This window comes from Ixodes scapularis, unplaced genomic scaffold (genome assembly GCF_016920785.2).
Source record: "Ixodes scapularis isolate PalLabHiFi unplaced genomic scaffold, ASM1692078v2 PGA_scaffold11__112_contigs__length_91849675, whole genome shotgun sequence".
NCBI lineage: Eukaryota > Metazoa > Arthropoda > Arachnida > Ixodida > Ixodidae > Ixodes > Ixodes scapularis.
In genome coordinates, this window is record NW_024609837.1 from 3,436,815 (window position 1) to 3,458,418 (window position 21,604).

General features: G+C 45.4%; 2 protein-coding genes across 5 annotated transcripts in view; one reads left to right on the forward strand and one right to left on the reverse strand.

Moving 5' to 3' along the window:
- Positions 1-193: 193 nt before the first annotated feature.
- LOC8029145 lies at positions 194-2,826 on the forward strand. The gene is made up of 2 exons (XM_002403386.4): positions 194-662; positions 1,765-2,826. Exons 1-2 carry the CDS (start codon positions 395-397, stop codon positions 2,679-2,681), a joined length of 1,185 nt encoding a protein of 394 aa, XP_002403430.3. The 5' UTR covers positions 194-394; the 3' UTR covers positions 2,682-2,826.
- A 251-nt stretch (positions 2,827-3,077) lies between these two features.
- The window catches only part of LOC8029146 (cytosolic carboxypeptidase 1), a 45,425-nt gene continuing 26,898 nt past the window's right edge, over positions 3,078-21,604 (reverse strand). For all 4 annotated transcript variants that reach the window (XM_040213406.3, XM_040502035.2, XM_029980275.4 and 1 more), the window contains 10 exons: positions 19,801-19,957; positions 16,812-17,026; positions 15,916-16,042; positions 15,258-15,329; positions 14,427-14,535; positions 13,835-13,964; positions 12,193-12,309; positions 10,475-10,651; positions 9,542-9,678; positions 3,078-6,027 (listed from right to left, as the gene is read on the reverse strand). In XM_040213406.3, coding sequence (XP_040069340.1) covers positions 5,889-6,027; positions 9,542-9,678; positions 10,475-10,651; positions 12,193-12,309; positions 13,835-13,964; positions 14,427-14,535; positions 15,258-15,329; positions 15,916-16,042; positions 16,812-17,026; positions 19,801-19,957 — 1,380 coding nt within the window. In that variant the 3' untranslated portion in view covers positions 3,078-5,888. The remainder of the gene's footprint in view (positions 6,028-9,541; positions 9,679-10,474; positions 10,652-12,192; positions 12,310-13,834; positions 13,965-14,426; positions 14,536-15,257; positions 15,330-15,915; positions 16,043-16,811; positions 17,027-19,800; positions 19,958-21,604) is intronic.

Sequence of the window (21,604 nt, forward strand, 5' to 3'; positions counted from 1 at the left end):
ATCACTTGGCGGACGACATGACAACGACACTTAACAAAAAAAAAACAATATTTATAGTTTTTTTTAAGAACTTAAAACAAAAATGAACATCAAATAAAATTGAGAAAAATTAAGCCTCATATGTTTTAAATACCAATGTATGCAATCATAGCAAGTTCAATAATTAAGTTTACGGCACTAACTAGAGGGCGCTAAACACCGCCTGATTTCCATGGAGGTCATCCTGATTTCAGAAAAGTATGTTTGTTAGCATCTACTTGTTTATCTCATGTTTATGTTTTGTTTTGTGAGCACGGCGATGTAGTCAAGTGCACGTCGTGGTCAAGTCGTCGTGGTTGTGAACGTGGTAGCAGTGGTAGGTGGAATCCGTGGAGTTGTATCACTCAACTGTGTCATGATGTCCGAAGATCCCAAGAAAACAGCGACGGTCAGGCAGCATCGGTGCCCCGTGTGCGACAAGGTGTTTGCAAATCGGCACAACGTCGTGCGACACGCACTGAGCGTACACTCGATCGTCCTAAAGAAGAAGAAGAAGGCGACATTCAAGTGTGACCAGTGCAACTGTCCCGCCTACGGTCACCGACATCGGCTCCTCCAACACCTCAGCTACGAGCACGGGTTCGCGCCCAGGTTCGAAGAACTCAAGTTCCGTTCCCGAGACGGTGAGTTCCCGGCGTCGGAAGGCGTGAACGGTGTTCCTTTGACGGGCTTCCCGCCAAATGTCCATCATAACGACACCTGCTATGTTTGTGCGAGGATAACGTTTTAACCTATCTCGCAGGATATCTTTTAAAAAGTACTTTTGAAAGTCTCCCACCCGTGCCTATGAGATGCAGTATGGGAGAGCACCGAGAAACTGTGTGCAAGAAATATTCAATGAGAAGATTGGGGCTTTGTTTTTTCCAAGTCCGGGCACGACCCATGTTCTCTCATATATCCGCTGGAAGATTGTCGTCACTAGAAATAATCTTTACAGTATAAGAAACCCGCACGTTCGGTTCGCTATTTAGCTCTGTAATTATTTAATTCAGACTCAATTCGGGCCCATGGCAATGTTTCAGCGTAATGGTTCAAACCCCGATACCGGCGATTTGTGCAATAGCTGGCAGAACTTCTGGTTCGTATCATACTGTTGGAAGTCATTACTTGGACACTTCCCGGGTAAGGAAAGCCCATGGCTCCAGTCCAAATGCAAGTAGCTCTGCTTTGTGGTGATATCCCAAACTGCTTATAGTCGGTGACAGGTCAAGAACGAAGTGGAAGCTCCTCCCACCTCTCTCCACTTTAGCAGAGCGAACGGTAGAGAGGAGGTCGCCTCTTCACCAGCAACTGCTCTGCTAAAGGGGAGAGTGGTGGGAGGGGCTTCCACTTCCTTTTCGACCTCCCACCGACTATAGTGATAGTTACAAAATTGCACAGGGTAAGCAAATTGGTGAAGGAAAGAAATCATATTTTTGGTTCTTTAATTCTAGGCTAGGTGGCGCAAGCTACCGCCCCGATATAAAGGGTACAGCTGTTAATATCCATCGATTTATGTGCTGCACGAGTGTTCGTGCAGCCGAGGCTCCTTCTCAAGCAAAGTGCTCGTGCTTCTAGCCTCCCCTACAATTCACGTCAGGATGAAACAAAGTGTAGCATGCAGTTGGGTGCAAGAGGCGTAGATGCACATTCGCTTAGTGCAGATTTCCAGAAGTCTATGGCAACACCGCAACCACAGGCAGTCCGACTTACCATTTGCTTAGTTTCGTTCTTGATCTCATTCAGAATTCCTTGCCTGGAAAGATGAAGAGGAATACAGAGAGAAGGTCCACTTCGTGACGCCCTCCAGCCACAAGGAAATATTTGGCGGACAGCTCAAGCGCTATTACAACTGCCACCGCTCTGGCATGTTTGTCGCCAGAGGCGAGGGCAAGCGAAAGCTCAAATCCCAAGGAAGCTGCAAGGTCGGCACCCACTGCATGGCAACCATGACCGCCATCGAGACAAAGGAAACCGGCATCGTGTCCGTTGTTTACCAGAAGGAACACTACGGCCACACCATCGACCTCGGCCACGTACGGCTGACCAAGCTGGAGAGGCAGGTCGTAACGGACCAGTTGCTCCAGGGGACCTCGACCGCAGAAGTCCTCCGCAACATTCGGTGTTCCATGAAGCGCCAGCTGTCCAAGATCCACCTGATAACCAGGAAGGACTTGGAGAACATCTCCAGGGTTAAACTCGGGTGCACGCTGACGCAGATCAAAGAGCGGGTGAGAGCAGGCCTCGTCCCGAGACCCATCAAGACGGAACCTCCGGATGATTCGGTGGATGCGGAATTCCTCGACGACGTTCCTCGAGACGACAGTCCAGAGGACGATTGTCTTGCAGAGTGTGAGGACATGGAGATGGTTCTTAACAGCGTCGCGAGTCTGAGCAGTGCCCAGAGCAGCGCGAAGCAGAGGCTTTTCGATGCCATCAGGGAGCTCTGCGGGAAGGTGGGCTCGTACTGCGGGGACGACGACCAGTTGGTTCGAGTGGAACAGGAAGTGAGGTGTCTCAGCCAGCTGCTGGACTCTAGACCCGTGGAGGAGGTTCTTGCGGAGTGCGATCCTTCCGAGGAGGTTGTCAACAGCGAGACATTTGTCCGGGAAGAGACAAGGAGGCAGCGGCATGACCACGGGTACTCAAAGACCGCGTGTTAGTGGAACTGCAAAGATGGTCTAAGGGCAACTTGTCGTCTGCTATTGTCAACGTGTAGTTGTGACGACAAACCCTTGTTTACTTGTGGATGCTGCGCCCCTAATGATTTCTAGTTAATTAAAGAATAAAATAATTTGAAGAGGGTAATACTGCGTTGATAAAACTGAGAAATAAGTGAATACCGTAGTACCCCAAAAGATGGGCCACCCTGGTTTCGGGCATGCTTTCCTGTTTGTAGAAAGAAAACCTCAGAAAGTAGCACTGGCCAGGTGACTCCTCCAATAGCGGGCAGCTTTTTTCACCACTGTCATCTTGATATATTTGCCGAGTCTTTCGGGACCTACGTTAGCACCATTTGGAACCACCTGAAGACAATGTTGGGCCAACCAAGATTGCTTTGTTACTAGTTTTATTGGCAGAGAGCACTCACATCCAGAGAACATGAAAAGAACAGCAGCTGAACATACGTTAAATCCTGCATGAAGAGGGAAACAATCAGTGACAACATTGCAAGTTAGGTTTGGTGATACAATGACTTTATTATATTTGCGTAAAGTGCACCTTTCTTCAGGTTCAAGAGAGAGAAAAAGGGACATCTTAAAACTTGCTCAAAACAACAATTAATGAACAAGACGCTTGAATGGCATGAAAAAGAATATGCAGGTCTTGGTAATCTGACTAGAATGTTTTATGCACTTTTTAAAAAGTGATATATTGTAGGAAAGGCATAAAAAAGGGGTTTGCCTAGAGGTAGACATTTTTCTTCATATACAGCATAGAAAAAGCCAAGTACACAGTCTGAGTTTGGCAAAAGTTGTGAGCAAGCTGAACCAAATTTAGCCTGAATGTAGGCTACAGCATCGCCTTAAAATCCCAGTCTGACAGACTTGCTATATTGAGCGTTCCGTGTAGCATTACCAAAAGCCGCTTAGCCTAGCTGTAAAAGCATTCTTTCGAATTGCAAAACAATGATAGAAAGTAGCAAGGCATCGGTACAGGCACTTTTCAGATAATTTAAGAAATTTCATAATATTCACATACTGGGGGTTCACAAGACATTTATGCTACCACAGGATACACAGACTATGCATATTATCCAGCAAGTTGTTGCAAAAGATGTGACAGCTATCTTCATTTAATGTGCCAACGACATAAAACACTATAACTTTGGATTTGCAGATGAGAAGTTTGGAGTTTGCTTACAAGCAGACATGTATGTAACGAGTAACGTATTTAGTTACCTTTTTAGAAAAGGAATGAGTAACATACTTAGTTACTCTTAAGGCCAAGTAACGAGTGATGGTATTTCGTTACTTTTGAGGAGTAAACGTGTACAAAGTTTAAACAGTCTCATTTTAACTCTAACCTGAGTATGCGTCTGTTGCGACAAAGGCAGATGGGCAACCCGAAAGACAACTAAACAGTATGACAGTATAGCAACGATCATCGCTGAACACGTCAGTCGAACTCTACAGCTGGGAATGTCCTTCAGCCAGCAAACACATTGAGGTTCGTTGGTTGCACCTCCTAGAATCGTGTAAAGACCGAATGTAAACCTGGAGCTTGCCATCGCGGAAAGGTGCAGAACCCATTGTCGACTTCAAACTTTAGAAGCAGCGGGAACAAAGGAAAGGGGGAATCCCAGATTCACCTGCTCTTCCTGAAGCACAACACTGCCGTTCCTCTGAGCACGTCAGTAGAACGACTCATCAGCATCGCCGGAGATGTATTCCCAGTGAAGCGGGGGAACATAACTGATGAAAACGTTGAGAGGCAGCTAATGCTTAAGTGCAACAACTACTGAAAAGAAAACAATAACCCACGAAACAAAAGCAGTTGTGTGTTTGGTCGTCAAAGTAACGAGAAAAGTAATTCGCTACTTTTGAGGTAAAGTAACACATTTTTGAGAACTGGTTACAAGTAACGGTATTTAGTTACTTTTTTAGGTAATGTGTACATGTCTGCTTACAAGTCACGCATCTTGTGCAAACTTTTCTCAAACTGCCGTCCCAACGGCGTTACCTTGGAGCCTTCCAGGATGTCAACAAATGGCATGCATTATCATATTTTCACCAACAAATCAACACAAATATTGTGTGTCAAATTCGTACATCTAAAATCTATATGCAGTCGCAACTGTATTTCAGTATCGCTGCAGCTGCTTCGTTATAAAATTATAAAGCACCCCATTGTGCATCGTAACATATTGACTGAACGAAATGCTTCAGCGTAAAAACAACACAGAGCTTTACACCATTGAACACAGGATCCTTTGGTAGTCTGTTCTTCTTCTCTATATTTAGATGACTTTAAGATCGAGCAAGTTAGCAGAACACAGGATCCTTTGGTAGTCTGTTCTTCCCCTCCATATTTAGATGACTTTGAGATCGAGCAAGCTAGCGGAACGCCATTTTCAACCACACTAGATGGTGTATGAGGTCCATCAAGCCTGTTCTGTTTGTACTCCCACTTTTGTGTTTGAGTTTTACAGCTTTATCTACATTCTACAATATCTCGATGCTCTCCAACAGCTATGTTTATCATCACTCAAGGCAGTAAGGAATGAATATCAGCTCGTGGAACACATAACTATACCTATTCCTAACAGGCAGGAAAGATTGCCTTAAATTAAGTGCAAAAACATTGTAGTACTTATTTTTACAAGTGCACATAATAAGAGACTGATGTTAATTTGTGAAACAAGCCTCTCTCGTATAGGTACAGACTGCAATAGAGCCGGTCTCGAGCAAGCGGTCAACAGTTCAATATGACTTTTTTCAGGGCAAAACAAAAAGTAAATTGAAGTGCAACAGAATTTTTAATCTGTCGATGGCAACTAGCCACCAACTTAAGCATTAAAATTTGGTGTTTGATGATGCATCCCTAACAAAAACGTCACTCTTGTGATGTTCATATTTTCAACAACTGTACACCTTCAAGCTGTCGAAATGTAGATTGTGCAAGGTACTGATACCCATTGGTATCAGCTTGTACTAGGGTGCCTTCATGTCTGCTTTGGAAATGGAGGCAACCTATCTTGTACGAGCAGCATTTCTTGAGGGACAATACTGACAAATAATTATTTAAAATCGTTAAAAAAAGGAAGCTTCTAACTTTCCTTCAGATATGGGAGGGATGCAATGGTACATCTACACATGTGCAGGAAAGCAGGTACTATTCAGGCGAGACAACAGCATCTGGAACGTTGGCTAGCGCATCTCGTCGCTCGTGGGCTCGGCGGCGCAATCTGCTTCCACAGACTCCTCGTCGTCTGCTGGTACCAGCGAGTGGTTACTGGTGCTACTGCTGCTGGTGCTGCTTCGCGTGCGCCGCTTCTCTTTCGCCTTTCTGAAAATTGCACAGGCAACAAAAATGTGTGAAGATGCTGCATTTCTCAAGCCTACAACTTCTTAGATGTGGGGGGGGGGATCAATTGTCAAGTGTGTTAGCACAGCACGGTTCGGGGCATGAGGAGGGAAAGCTCCCGGTGCAGAACCCCGAGATCCTGGGTTCAATCCCCACCCCCGCCCATTTCGATCTAGATGAGCACCCTGCCAGTGTGCGGCAGTGTACCAGTATTGTGTGATGCACGTTAAAGACCCCAGGCTAGCAGTCGTACTGCACTGGCTAAATTTCTCACCTAAAGCTAAGGCACCACACACCCACTCGGGCTGACTAACTTCCTACCGTCTAAACAACACAAAACACAATTTTTTTTTCTCGGACTAGGTTTAAACCCAGGGGTTCACCAGTGAACCTCAACCCTGAGGTGTTAAGCACCCCAATTCTGTTAATCGTCCTTAGCCGCACGTCTTTTCAGCTGAAGCACTATCGTAAAACCCCATACTAACACCCCTCACCGAGAGATTGTCCATTCCATTTTTCGGTCTAAATATCCATACATTAAAATTTCCAAAACATTGCCCACCTTCCAATTTCCATCAAAAATAATGTGATGTCCTACTGGGCGTCACTTCAACCATGCAGTCTGCAGTATCGTAGCGGGTTTCCGCGTGTCGACAAGACCGAATGCCGTCCTTCGCGTTAACGACTGCTGTTTCAACAGTACGATGCCTTGCACGTGTCATGTCCTATTTGGCTGATTACTGTACACCAGTGGCTCTCAAATTGGGGTCCACGAAGGCGTTCTAGGAGTGCGCAAAGGCCCCTTCGGTCAAGCCTGGTAATAAGAGTTGTATTTTTGCAGATTGAGAAGAAACGTGCCACTTTTTGGGCGAACTTTCTCGTGTGTATGTCAGTCAGAAGTCTACTTCACGCTAGCCCTTAGTTATATCCATTTATTAAATCATTATCATGATAAACCTATTCGCCTCAAGATTGAACTGTGTCGCCACCGTGCAGCCGACATCGGAAACATGCGAAAGCGGGGATACCGCCCTGCGTCGTCTGCTACCGGCGCACATTCGGAAGCATGGATCTCAACGACGCAAGCCTGTTTCCGGCTGAGCTAAGCCCTCCTCTATAAACACTTTTTTTTTTCGTTTTATCCTGCCAAAGGTTGTGTTGTATCACTTCACATGCGTGGAAATTTGGCAAAGCGATTAATATGAAGTCGGAAGCTTCCATAATCTTAGTGTTGTGGTTTGTATGCAACCACTGTGCCACATATTTTTGTTATGTCGCACAAACCGCAACTTTAATAGAACATTGAATGTTGATTGGAGCTGTGGTTTGATTAAAAATTAACTCAACTGATCGCTACCCTTTAATAGACTAATCAATTAATAAATCTGTTTGTTGACTTTTCACCAGTCATAACCCTTCGTAAAAAAAATCCTATATGTATAAGAAATTTCTTGGTCCAATAAACACATGATTAAATAAGATCTTTCAAGCACATACAAGAACCTTATAAGAACAATATAATATTATGTAAGCAGTTATAAGAAACTGATAAGAAGTTTCTTAAAACGTCTTATATAATCTTATATTGTTCTTATGTGTTTTTGTATGCTCTTATATGACCTTATTTAATCATATGTGTTTATCGCATCAAAAAATTCCTTATACATATAAGACTTTTTACTAGGGATTGCATTAAAGGTGTTAAAACTACTTTTTTTTAACTATGTTTACTATGTCATAAATTGCATATTGCATGCCAGTTTTAAACTTCAAGTTGTGATGCCTACAGAAATATGAACAAGGGGAGCCTTTTGAAGTGAAGTAATTTTTACGTTATTATTTAAACAGTATAGTCACCCTCGATGACAACCACAAGCATGCTGAAGTGGTTTACCATACAAGCCTGTGTCCTAAAAGAAATATGTCAGAAACATAAAAGCAGGCATTTTTTTACTTTTTCCTGACTTTCTCCAGCACAAGATTCTGATTAAATGTCAAAAATAAATATCACAATTAAAGCATCACTCGAATAATCGGAAGGTTAATCGATGAACTGCCCAGCCCCAAGATGCGTTAGGTGAGGGCGGCGGGCGATCGGAAAGTCTTGTGAGAGTCGCTAGCCCTCATCAGTAAAAGAGTGTCGCAGCGGCCAATGCTGTCTCTGTCACGGTGTAGGTTGTTTGTTGGAGTTGTAGAGTCTACTATGCTTGAATAGAAGATTATTTATCTAGAAACTTGTAATATTATCCTACTGACATCCGCGGCCCTCACCAAGACGATTAAAGCAAGTGAACCCACACTACCGAGAAAAGCATCTAATAACACACACACACTACTGCATTGATCGGTTACACTAGTTTGTTCTACTCACGGCAGATATATTAGAATAGTTTATTTCACTTGTTTCAGTTGTCCTGCCAACAAACAGTTTGCGGATCATAACTAGAGGAGGCACACTCTCCTCATCGAAATGTAGTAGAGTTGGTCCGACTCCGAAAATCTTCCACACACCATGGCACAGAAAACATTGGCTGCAGCAGAACTCAATAGCATAGTAATCTCCAATACAGCACTAACTTAACATTTATATTACTGCAAATGCTAAAAGTGAGAAAACGCATATAAACCTGCAATTTCACAACTCACGGTACCAGTATTGTGTTATCCGGCTTAGAATTCATTGTTTTATTGAATTCCCACGCAAGTAAACCGATACATCTATTGAAAAAACAAAACAAATATGTAATGTAAATAGTGTAGTTCACCCGGAGACAGCGTCCGTCGTGGTGATCCATGCTTCCCAACTTCTGCCTAGACCAGGCGACACATCCACATGAGCAATCGTTTAAATTTAGGCCGTACACTGGGAACACGATTGGATTTTTACTAAAGCACCGAACAGTACCATACTTTTTTCCGCTAAAATTCTTTTCACACTATACTGCGCAACAAAATAAACGCAAGAATCTACATCGTCTCGCCCGCGAATGTGGAGAGCCTATGGGGCGGCCATGCTTCTATCCCCGCTTTGATGATGATGATAGCGCAACAGTAGCGCCACCTTTAGGTCGATCTCGAGGCCAATACCTTTCGCTTCCCTTCACCACAAACGGGGTCCTCCATCATCTCCGCTGATCCACAAGAGGCCCACGAAACATCAATGGTTGAGAACCACTGCTGTAGACGACTATTTTTGCAGGCTCAATATTTCATAAATTTTGGGAAATGCACTTACGGGAATATTTTGCGGGCACATAATTTCATTATTTAGAGTGATACTCTCTATCCATAACCAGAGGCTGAAATTTTCGCGCGATAAGCTTTTCGCAATATCTTCTCAAGTCGCAAAATTCGTTAGCACAGTTAACCTTGAAATTGAGGATTGGCTCGCTGCCCACTGGCACATTCAAATAATCAACCGATCAACACAATTCGTGCAATCGTCGCTTTCACCGCGAGGGTAGCAGTTTCAGGCGGAATGGGGAAAATGACTCACCGACAGGAAGACACCAGATCCGAGCAGGCGGGATCCAGCCGTACCCTGCTGCCGTGGCCAGACAAACCCAGCCTGGACAACGCATGACCAAACTCTGCGCCGATCTGCTGCAGCTGTGTTAAACCCAAGTGAAAGCCCTGGGTTCGAAAAAAAAAAAGAATCGCCTGGGTTTAAACATTTTGCCAAACGCGATGGGGGAGCAATAGCACTTGACAGGGTTTTTAACGAACACCACTTGCCGTCGGAAAGACATGCAACGTGACATGTGGCAAAGGGATTACGGATGTATAAAGGGCTTCTCTTCTTCTTCATCCTTGCACCCCTTCTTTGGGGGCGTTTCGTCGTTTTCTCTGAAATCCTGCCGCACGCAACGATCCGACCGCGAAATGCCTTTGCACCTACTAGATTATTTTAGTATAGTCGCCGACAAAGTGAGACCGGCAGGACGTGTCTTTTGAATACTCAGGCTTCAGCATGCGCTCCATGCCTTCCTCCGTGCTTTCGCTGCGCACGCATGCTCGAGGGGCACAAGACATTAAATGTTGTCTAAGGCCTACGCCGGAGGCGGCCAACTGAAGCTCCTCCCTGCAGTTCTTACCTTGTTAGTAACCGTAGTATGCAGTTCTTACGCCACTACATAGCCTCCAGGCGAGGGAAAGGATGGGGGGGGGGGAATCAGCACATCGTTTACACCCCCCCTCCACCCGATGCGTGCGGTGCAACGCCGCTGGTTGCATGCGCTACGACGTCAAATCAACAGCTTCGGTCCATTGCCGACACTCTCGATTGCCTCGCAATGATGCAGCCAACACCTACATGAGCGTGCAAGGTCCCTGCCGGCGGTTCCCATGTAAAGCTGTCGCTTTAAAATGTTTTGAGAGCGTGGTTTCTTGTTAAAAACAAAAACCTCCCGAAAAGTGTAGAGCAACCCACCGCATACATGCCGTGATCGCACCCGGACAGAGAGCACTCGAGGGTGTAGCTGAGCTGGATGCCCAGCTGCCTCCAGGCCGTCACCCGAGCCGTCGATTCCTTGCTGCGCTCCACGTCGAAACAGCACTGGTCGAACACAAACGCCGGCGACGCTTGGTGCAGCAGCGTCGGAAACGCCTGCGGCAGTGTGCATACCTCATTAGCCTCGAAGTACCGCGTGTCCCCCAAACAAGCTGACATTTCTTTTTTACCACAAAAACAAGGTATGCATCGCCGTACGCTTAGTCTCCGCCCAGATGCAGTTGGCAGTTTGGACCAGATGAGGTTTAAGAGCTTGCTGTTAGCTGCCTCGAAAGTTACTAGCAATTTTAAGAGCTTGCTGTTATCTGCCTCAAAACTTATAAGTAGCGCTCGTGTCGCCCAGTCTTTCTTTGTCCTTGTCAGTCGCATTGTTTATATTATGAATACATACCAACTACCATAGCCCAGCTATTGTTAAAAATTTTAAGCAACTTTGAATGGGAAAATGGGGCTCATTCCCGGTACCTCATGTTACTCGCCCCCATGCATTCATGGGTTTGGTCGACTACTATTTCCCTACTGGAAACTTCCAAAAATTGAGTTTTGAAGAGCGATAGCTTTACGGGCAATACTGCAGAGATTTCGAATTCGTCTTTTGTCGTCGCCACGCTCGCAGAAGAGAAAACCCCTTCTTCTCTTGCCTCGAGGAGAGGGAAGTTGGGGACGTCCCGTCGGCCGTGCCTCGCGAGGAAAGCAGAGGCCAGCCCAGGCGTCCTGCCAATAACTGCGCGTCACAGGGAGAACGTCGTAGTCTGCCTCAAAAGAGTTCTTTTCAAACATTCCTCGCATTATGTGAAATCCAAATTTGGCAGTATCCAGTTGCTATGTGTAATGTTGGATGGTTTTAGAAACTTCCACCGTGCCTACCTACTTAACTTTGTGGATCACTGGTGGCAGTCGTCAGTGGCACGCACGACGCCAACCACGACGGCTATGAGAATGAACCATGTCACACCTTCGTCCTCCGGTACGTGACGGCACTATTCCACCCACATTGCACGACCGTACTACAGCTATTGCTTTCGTTTTTCACATATTGTGGGCGAAAAGTACAACTTTTTGAGTTGGATAAAGTTAGAAAACTGTGTTTATGGTGCCAGCAGGCAATGAACCAACTAGCTCAGCTAAAGCCGTCTTTGACATCTTGTCTGGACCACCAGTGCTACTTGTGGGGGGAGGCTGAGCGTATAATAATGCATTGTTTATGTTCGAAATAAAAAAAAAGACTATAAATTGTCTGCAGTGATACCCTGTATAAAGCACCCTTCATTGCAACAGGTAAAGGTTTGCTTTCTGCTGTTAAACAGTTTAGCATTGGAAGTGGCGCACAGGAAGACTTTATTGCCACTGTTAGTAGAACGAATGTGATGATTAGTTTATGCGGCATGTCTTCGTTTCGAGCGGCACAGATCAAATGATTTAGTCGAAGCGTCACTTTCCGCACGAGAGCACTTCTTATCGGAAGCATTGACTGACTCCCTGCAAGCCTTCTTGCTTCCCATTACTTGGGATAAAGTTCTGGCCAGATAAAGAACTGCAAAAGGCCTGTAATCACGTCAAGCAATAAGAATGGTTAGCAGAGTGCCACTTGGTCCTCTACAGAAGCAAGACTTCGATAAAGAAGGATCAACACTTGCCTCATATATTTGGTCATCTTCCTGAAGTTGATCTTGAGGGCACCATGACTTGGAAGGCGAGCAACCGTAGAGAAAGACGTTGTACCGTCGGGAGTGGCCGTGGAAGTCAACCAGCAGCTGCCATAGCATCACAGTACAGTGTTTTAGTGAAGCTTTTCACTAATGCCCTAATATAGCATTTCAGGAGTGCCACAGCTCGTTTCAATAGCATCACAATAGTGTTTCAACAGATACATTTCCAGTAATACAACGTCTCAGTGCCACATCAGAGTACAATATCCAACTGTGCAATGTTAACTGCAGTGCTTTTATACACTGTCTCTGTGTAATATTCCAGTTATACAATGTCTCACATCACCGTATAGACCAGGGGTTCTCAAACTTTTTGGTCTCGCGGAACCCCAGAAAGCCTCAAAAACTGCCACGGAACCCTCCCCCCCCCCTTATTTGTTGACTGAGAATCAACAGATGCACAATTGTAGGCAATTTTGCTTGTGTTCTTTTCCACATATCCCCACCATATCAATCGCGATGTCAGTACAAAGTGAGATGAAGGCGCTTTGCATGGTCCTGCCGCGCAGCCTGCGGCGGGGGAGGGGGGGGGGGGGGGGGGAGGGAAGGGGGGGAGGGGTTGCAATTCGGGTGTTTGCGGAACCCATGAGACCAGCTTGTGGAACGCCCGTGTTCCCCGGAACCCAGTTTGAGAACCCCTGGTATAGACTAGTATACGAGAGTTTTGAAACAATTAAGATTGTGAATGAAAGTTTAATTAAATATATGCAGTACCATTACCTTAAAATATTTTACAGTTTTGAATGATTGATTGGGGTGGAGAAGTATTTTTTGAGCAATCGCAGTGATAGCTAATTATCAAACCACAATCTTGCCGTGACGTCCCCACAGCAGACAATGTTACGCCAAAGGAGGAGTTTATTTTCTAACCTTTTTTAGGAACATTTATTTAGTAAAAAAACAAACATGCCTCTAGCTCATTTATTAGGTTTGCTCAAAAGCTAATTGAAAGACGTTATAAGGGGGATATTTACAGTATGTCAAACAGAGAGAAACTACAAAAGAAAACACAATAAAATAGTTAGCACTCAATCTAAAAAGAAAAGTGCACGTGAGGAAGAATAACATGCCCAATAACAGTTGTGAATTTAGGGATGTAAGTAAACCTCAAGTTTGGAAGACTGAAAATTAAAACTGCTTACAAGACAGACCAGGTTCGTTAAGCAAAGCAAAACTACAAGGCAGTAAAGCCTAGATTACCGCGGCAAACAAAGCGATGCCTTAACCTCTCAACACTAAAAAATGTTCCCAGTTCCTTCCCATGTACCACAAATTAACCACAGAAACAACCGAGACGCTATACACGCTGCTGTACAGGCTATACTTCCGCGCATTCGCACAAATCGCCGCTAAATTTAGCGAAAAATTCCTCCGCTAAATTTAGCGCTAAAATTTCACCAGTAAATTTAGCAGGAAAAATCTCTCCACTAAATTTAGCAGGGAAATTTTACCCGCTAAATTCAGCGCAGCGCCGCAACCCTACAAAAAAAACTCGCGGGGGACCTGCTGGAAAATCTCGCCGATAACAGTTGCCACCATAAAAATTAGAGTGCTTGAATTTTCTGCCTACCAGAGGAGTATGCGAGATGCTTGCCAGGTACCGAATCAGGGCCTTGGAGTGGAACACGGTCGGGTGCATCAATGCATCGGGGTAGGACCACTGCCGGTTCAGGTCCTGGCCCTCCAGGGAGCACCGGTGACTGGAACACGGGCGTTTGCATCACCAAGCGTGCACTAATCACGTGTACACCACCCGTTCGAAACTCAGTCGTAACTGAGAGCATGATAAGTCGTGAAGTAGATATCTGCTTGGTGAACAGAACAGTGCGCAAAAACACAAGGACAGAGAAGAGGAACATGCACAGCCCACCAGCACTGTTCCTCTTCTCTGTCCTTGTGCTTTTGTGTGCTGTTCTGTTCTGTTCACCATGTCATCACGCCAACTCACCCAACTCTAGATATCTGCTGCACGACCAATAGACTACCAGTCACTTACTATACTAGCTTCACTTTCCGAAGGTTGCGTGACACTCACGCGACCTTCCGAGGTTGCGTGACATTCATGTGGCGTTGGATTGACTCCAATGGCTCGTGGAGTTTGTCGCGGTTCAGTGTAAGGCGTAACGGAGCGTAGCACGCAGTGAAGTCGTCATGTGACCCACCAGCCATTGATGACCCCGTCGGGATTCAGCATGGGGACGAGCTTGAAGACATATGTCTGGCGCAGGCGTTGTGCCAACGGCTTCGAGCTTAGCAGGAAGTCCACCAGGCCTGCGAGTGCACGCAACCGAAATGAGTTCTGGCATCAAACTACTTTCACCATATTTTTTTCGCTAATACGAAAGTGAGAGTGATGATAATGACATCAGCCCCTGCACAGTGCATAGTAGCATGTTCTAGCACAGGCCTTTTCGTCCTCGTATGTGGTCTCCAAAGAGGAAATAACCGAAAATATGCGGATGAATAAATTATACTGGATTAAATTAATCAGTCTACGAAGCAGCCGCCGACAGGCCAAATCTTTGGTCATTCGGCGAATTAATAATAAATTACTGAGCGATAATTCAGCGGTCCACAAGTGGTCGTTCGCTCTTGGCATAAAAAAGCACTTGACATGAAACTATAAATTTCTGTTTTATGACTTATAAATGTTAAGAGTTTATTGTGCACACAAGAAAAACTCAAATTAAAAAGATTATGATTCCTCAAAGTTGTCTTGCCACCTTAAAACATACCATGTAAATTTTTTCTTAGCGCAGCTCGATACAGTAAATAGTTCAGGGACATCAGTCCTCGTACCAGGCTAAATGTTATTCTGATGGAGGGACCACTGCATACATTTGCCTGAGCATTCCTCAGTTCCACATTAAGTGATTCTGCAATTCTCTTTCCTGATCGACACCACAAAGACACCCATTCTATTGTGACCAAACTAAATTAGAATTGCAGAAACATGGCCACACCAAAGTTATGAGATACTCTGACAGCATCACCTTTCATGATCCATGAGGAGTTGGTTTCTCCAGGGTGGACCCGAGCACTCAGGAACACATGTGGCCTAGACACTGAATCAGAAAAGGAATGTAAGAGATCAAAATGTTGTTACATGGCCAATATTCCCCATGTGCTTTGCTCATGATTCACCACAGTCTCAGATTGAGAGTACTACATGTCCTAGACCTCATCATATATGCAAACTGCAACGGAGCGAGTAATTTTTTAGCAACGCTTCGTCAATGCCAGCTTTTAATACACAGATAAGTAAGTCACTTCAAAACATGTTTGTGGACATGCTGACACTAAGCTCCTGAAAAATTATTTGCTTTCTAAGAGCCTGGAACAAATTCACGCAACTGTGCCTCGCAAGAAAAATGCAAGAAAAATATTGAAATCGGACATATTTCAGGAACACAGTACAATGTGCTAATTCCCTACAATCTTTCTTGGCACGCATCACAAAACATCATCTAACGTGGCTGCAGGCCAGGCACCAGTTTGTTTCTTGCTTTCCGATTATGCAGCGGAACTAAGCCATTCCGACAAAATGCAATCTGTCTTCCATCACATGTGACATGACAGATAAAACAAGTTACACTTCAAATTCATTTCAATGTCAAGGTCGTTTGTTCAGTCTGGGAGGACCAGCCTCACCTTCCAGTGGCTTGGCTGTGAGCGTGAGCACGGGCACAGGGTTTCCCGACGTCGTCTTGCACAACTCCTGACGCTGGAAAAAGATGCTGCTGGCATCGTGACTGTGCATCCAGCAGTGTAGGTGGGCCTGAGAACAAAAGCACACTGGCTTTTACAATTACTGCTAACTGGAAAACATGGTCACGTGGCTGGTGCCACTACGCGCCACCTGGTCACGCGACCATGTGATGAGAGGCAGCCCACCAGAGGTCACAAAGTCAACAATATTAGGTAGATTTAATAACGCTAGGTGTCAAGTCACGGTATAATGTGACGTCAGCAGGGTGAAGATTAAAAATCGAGACGATTTAAATCCATCGATGTGACTATAATGATTTCCATCAAATGCTTTCACTCGAAGCAATCCCAAAAATATTTTCTTTTCACCATTTGCTCACCATTTTATGATTTCCATGGCACTTATTTTGTACTTGGAGCAAAGAATGTTCAAGCAAGAAAAATTAATGTCGGGCAGTCTTTTCTTGAAAATGCATCTAGTGACAAAAACTTTCTTTCTTAATTATAAATCTCAATTAAATTAAATTAATCCTTTTTTTTTTTAAATCTTGACATTTTTTTGTTCTGGATGTCAGTCACGTGACTAGGCTAAGTGATGTTAGGTGACTCAATACCACGGTGTAACAATGTCACTTACATGGATTTCCGTATATATATATTATCAGGAATGTCACTTGTCCAGATCCGTCTACATATCGCTAATGCATCCTGCACACAGGACGTTTTGGGCGGAAGAGCAAACGGGCGCCTCCGTCCTTTTCCGGGCATCTCGTTCCCGGAACCTCTGCATCCTCGGGCTCGTTCGCCGGAGGCGTGGTCCGCCCAAAGCGACGACCCACCTTGAGCAGGGAGAAGGTGTAGGGGAAGGCGCAGGCCAGGTAGCAGACGTCGCCACGGTGCGGGAAGTGCAGGCAGAAGCTGAGCGTGTGGAAGGGCCCCTCGTGCCCCCTCCGCACGTACTGGTTGCGGAAGTAGCAGATGCGTTCCCCCACCCGGCGCCAGCCCGCTCCGCACAGGCAGGCGTCCCGCACCGAGTACAGAAGCGGGCACAAACCTGCGTCCCAAGATCCCCGGCCCACCCGCGTTACCCGCACGGCGTTGGTACCGTACCCAGAATGCGTCTTAGACCAACTCGTTGAGCGTCTTCGAAAAAGGCTCCGAAGAGGCAATTATGGCACCGCAGAAGCTGGCACCTCGTAACGTCACGTCGAAATCCCGGAGGTTGGAGCCGGAAGTCCCGGCAAAAAGTATGAATGAAAGCAAGTGTTGCCGTCGTCACAGCATCCCAACTCCTAGCTGTTACAAAAGATCCCAACACCCCTCAATTATTATTTTTTTCCAGCCGATTTACTATTGTGTTAGGAGACTTCGCAATTAATATTTTGCTGCAGAGTCACATATATTTTCAATAAAACCAAGAAACTGAACAGCTCAAAACCAAAACACGAGCACGGAAGCTCATGGTCGTAAGTCACGTGACTACACCCGACCTCATTTTTTTCCCCCCTCCGCTGCCTCAGCTTTTGAAGCAGACGACGACGACAAACTTGCGTGAACCGTTGGTCGTGCGATTGTTTCACACTTCTATCCCTTCAGCTTGATGTTCTATGCTCGAAGATCAATTGGCCAGTATCACGAATGACAGTTGCGAAGTAGCGACCACACGTTCGTCGCAGCATTGATTCGTCATGCGCCGCCATCGGGTTGTCTAGCCTGCGATACGTCGCCATATTGAGAAGGACGTGTGCATGTACTTCTTGCAACATTGTTTGTTTTTTTTTATCAACATTATTTGCCGCATCTTGGAGGTCACGAAAATATGGTTCATATTCTTTTCTATTTTTTATATTGAATATGTGTCTTAGATAACCCAAGACTTCGAATATATAGGGTGTCCCAGGTCACCAGGCTCGATCTTAAAGGGACCGTAAAAATCGACGCCTGCACGTAGCAATCTAAACTTTTCGTCAAAGGTTTATTTCATTGGTCGGTGTTTTCTTGTATAATTACAAAGCGTAGCTCCCTTTCTGTAAAAAAATAGGGCCAATAAACTGCCAGGGTCAACTGCGGGCGGAGACGCAGACGACCAAGTTGAGTGGCAGGGCATGTTTGGCGCTTGTATTGATGGTGCTACCTCTTTATCAAGACTCCTCGCGACCACCGTGGTTTATTAAAATTAACATAATAGTTTTGTAATTTACCTGTGGTTAAAAAATAAATGCAGACAATAATATCAAAACTTAAAGAGAAAAAAAATGTGTTTGCATAACAACGGCACTTTAGCTGCCAACAGATTTCGTCTGCATGGCGTCTGCTTTCTTTCGCTGGTCAGCTACACCTTCGGACGCTGCTCCAACGCCATCTGTCAATATGCGCACCAAACACAGCCCGGAACTCGACTCGGCCGTCTGTGTCGCCGCCCGCCGTTGACCCTGGCAAGTTTCTTAGCCCTACTTTATACAGAAAGGAAGGTACGCTTTATAATTTAAAAAAAAAAAAAACGGACCTGGGAACTACATTTTTGACGAAAAGTTTAAATTGCTACGTGCAGGCGTTGATGTTTACGGTCTATTTTAGATCGAGCCTGGTGACTTGCGACACCCTATATTTGATATGCATAGTTTGAACGTCACGTGACCTCGGAAAAGAGAGTTGGTGCGACAGAAACCGGCCACTTCTGGACCGGCTCTTTTGGGGCGGAAAGAAAATGAATTTTGAGCCGCAAATGGTGTCCTGGGTAGTTGGGCCCTTATAGGTCACGTTGAAATAAAAACCGTGGCGAGCGTAGATACCTCGTCAATGTCCCCTTTAAGTGATTGTGGAGTGTCAAGCTGGAAAGCGACTCGCAGCAGAACAGGCCTCGTCCACCCCCACTGCTGCGACACCACTGGTCAGCGGCAACACTTCTGTGATGTCTTTGGGCAGTAATCGAGGGACCACTTTTTAGGACCCGGGTAACATGCAACTCAAAGACACATTCTAAGTACCGTAGTGTCTGTGAAGGGCAGAAGCTTATACCACCTCCAGCAACCGAAATGCCATGGCATCGCATCCATTCCCGCTTTACTGTCAACTTCTTCAGACTGGTTCGCACATTTGACATGACCGAGCAAGTGCTTGTGACCGCTTATGACTAAAGAACATACCGGTGCCAGCTATTGGGCAGCCCTTGAAGCGATCTGCTTACACTTCTTGAGCTAAACTAAGGTCTGGCAGTACTTGAGTGATGTAATCTAAACCATCTATGAGGAATGTTGGTTTATCACTAGGATTCCGTGTTTTCGAAGTCTATTTTTCGCTTTATTTAGATTCCCCATTCTTCGAAATTCAAAGATTAATCTTACTGTCTCCAATTTTTCGGTATTAAAAATAAGAGTAAATATTATTCGGACACTACCGTACACTGAATTCGTGAGTAAAAACCTGGATTGAGCGATATGTCTGTGGCTGCATTTGGCAGTGGTGCCCTTGCCACTGGCAATACTAACTGTCCTGATTTTGCAAAGCGTCGCTTCAATTAACGTCGGTACTTTGGAATAACTAAACACCCGGACATACGGTAGTCGCTGGACTTTGGCAATAGAAGCGCGGCTTCATCGTTGCAGGAGTCCAAACGGTGCGCTCCGTAAACTTCATTCCCAGCCTGGCACGACAAGTCTAGGGCCCCTGACGGCCACGAGATGCACACGCACCAGTTCAATTCAGTTAATCCTCAAAAGTACTTCAATCATGTGCATTAAATGAGGGAGGGAGGGGGGGGGGAATCTAGTACAAAAAATTGACATAGAAGGTTGGCGAATAACAGTTGGTTAATTACCAGGGACGCACCTTCCATGTAGAGGCTGAAGCTGCGCTCAAAGTTGATGATGTTGAAAGTGTAGTCCACATCTTCGCACATGCCAGCCACTTCGAAGTAGAACCAGCGATGGTGGAAGTTGGTGCTCACGTCCGGGCTCATGATGAGGTCGTATTCAAAGTCTCCGACCTGGGAACAAAAGCGCTCATGTCGGCCTTTACTTGAACTAGAGTGTTAATTACTAACCACCACACGAGCATGAACAAAGTAAGATCTTTCAAAGTACAGTGCATTTTATGGGCTGGTTTTTATAAAGTGCCACAAAAAGTTGCTATAAAAACATAATTACCGTAATATCCCGAGTCATCGCCCATCCCCGAGCCATCGCCCACCCCATTTTTCGGGCCAATATCGATTTCCGAAAAAACACCGAGTCATCGCCCACCCCTTCAAATACCCCAGCGCGGACTCTGGGATCCGCGAACACTCATCCTACCCGAATGACGCGGCCGCGGACCTTACAGTTGGAGGACGTCCGTGACAAACTAAAACGAAGGAGGGAAAAACACTTCTTTTTGTTTACGCATTTCCTCCATGAGCGACCCCAAAGTGGTCGTGTATCCGTGCGAAAAGAAAACGATGGAGATAAAAATAAGAGTTTGTTAACGTAGCCGCGGAGTGTTAGGTCAAAGTCTGTCTCCGCCGAAGTAAGGTCACCGCGAACCCGCTCCTTCTTCCCGCCCGTCGCGACCGCGGTTGTGCAATATTTTAGGCAAAGCCAAAGCGTAAATAAAGCTTTGCTGGAACGTCCTACACAGACGTTTGCAGAGCGTCCCAACCGTGCATTGATAGCCCGCCGTGCACGGACGCACGTATGTACGCACCAAACAAGAAAGTTGCGCAAGAGCTTGCAATTGACAAGGCGCCCGACTTGGCCCGACGCCAAAGTATTTGCCAACGCGACCGCCGGCTTTCCCAGCATTGCTCTTGGTCGCTTCTTTGGTCCGCTCACTCGCTCGTTGCGCCTGGTCGGTTTTTCTATTTTCTTGTAGACTTTTCTTTCTTTTTTTTTTTAATAACTAGGAGAACATAATGGTGACATTCTTTCACGGAACAAACGTTCGTGCTATTGCAGATCGGCGGTGTTTCTAGCGCGTATGCAAGCAACGGACTTCGCTATCGTAAAATATTCTTTCGTGAGCATTTTTTTTCTATGAAATAATGAAACTAAATCGAGTTTTGAGTTTGATGTATCTCTTGTGCATCAGCGCTAGATACGCAGAGAAAAATAGGCGGTTTTTTCCGCTTTTTTTCAAGTGTTTGTGCTCACCCACCGAGACATGGCCCACCCCACTTTTTTAACGAATTTCAGGCGGTTGGGGGGTGGGCGATGACTCGGGATATTACGGTACATGGCCAGCTGTTTCTACAAAAAAAAACATGTCGCCTCTTACAAAAAATTGACTACCAGACACCTCAAATGTGCGAGAAGAGTGGCTCAGGTTAGCGATTACAGCCGTAATATATGCTCGTGTTGCAGCATAAAATTTGTCAACCCAATGTAGGGAAACTTCTATGATGTCAACTGGCCATGTAATTACTACAGGTCATGTAATGATGTAATTGCCATAGATTGCATGATCATGTAAGCTATAGTCATGTGATCACATGACCACTATGTGTGTTACATGGTTTACCTGGGCGATGTGGTCATGTCATGTACCAAGTAATCATGATGTCATGTGACACCACAACATGACACCATGATGTCATGACCTAACTTAGCTGAAAAATAATTCTACATATTTCAGACTTTACGCGTTTGATCAAGGTGTC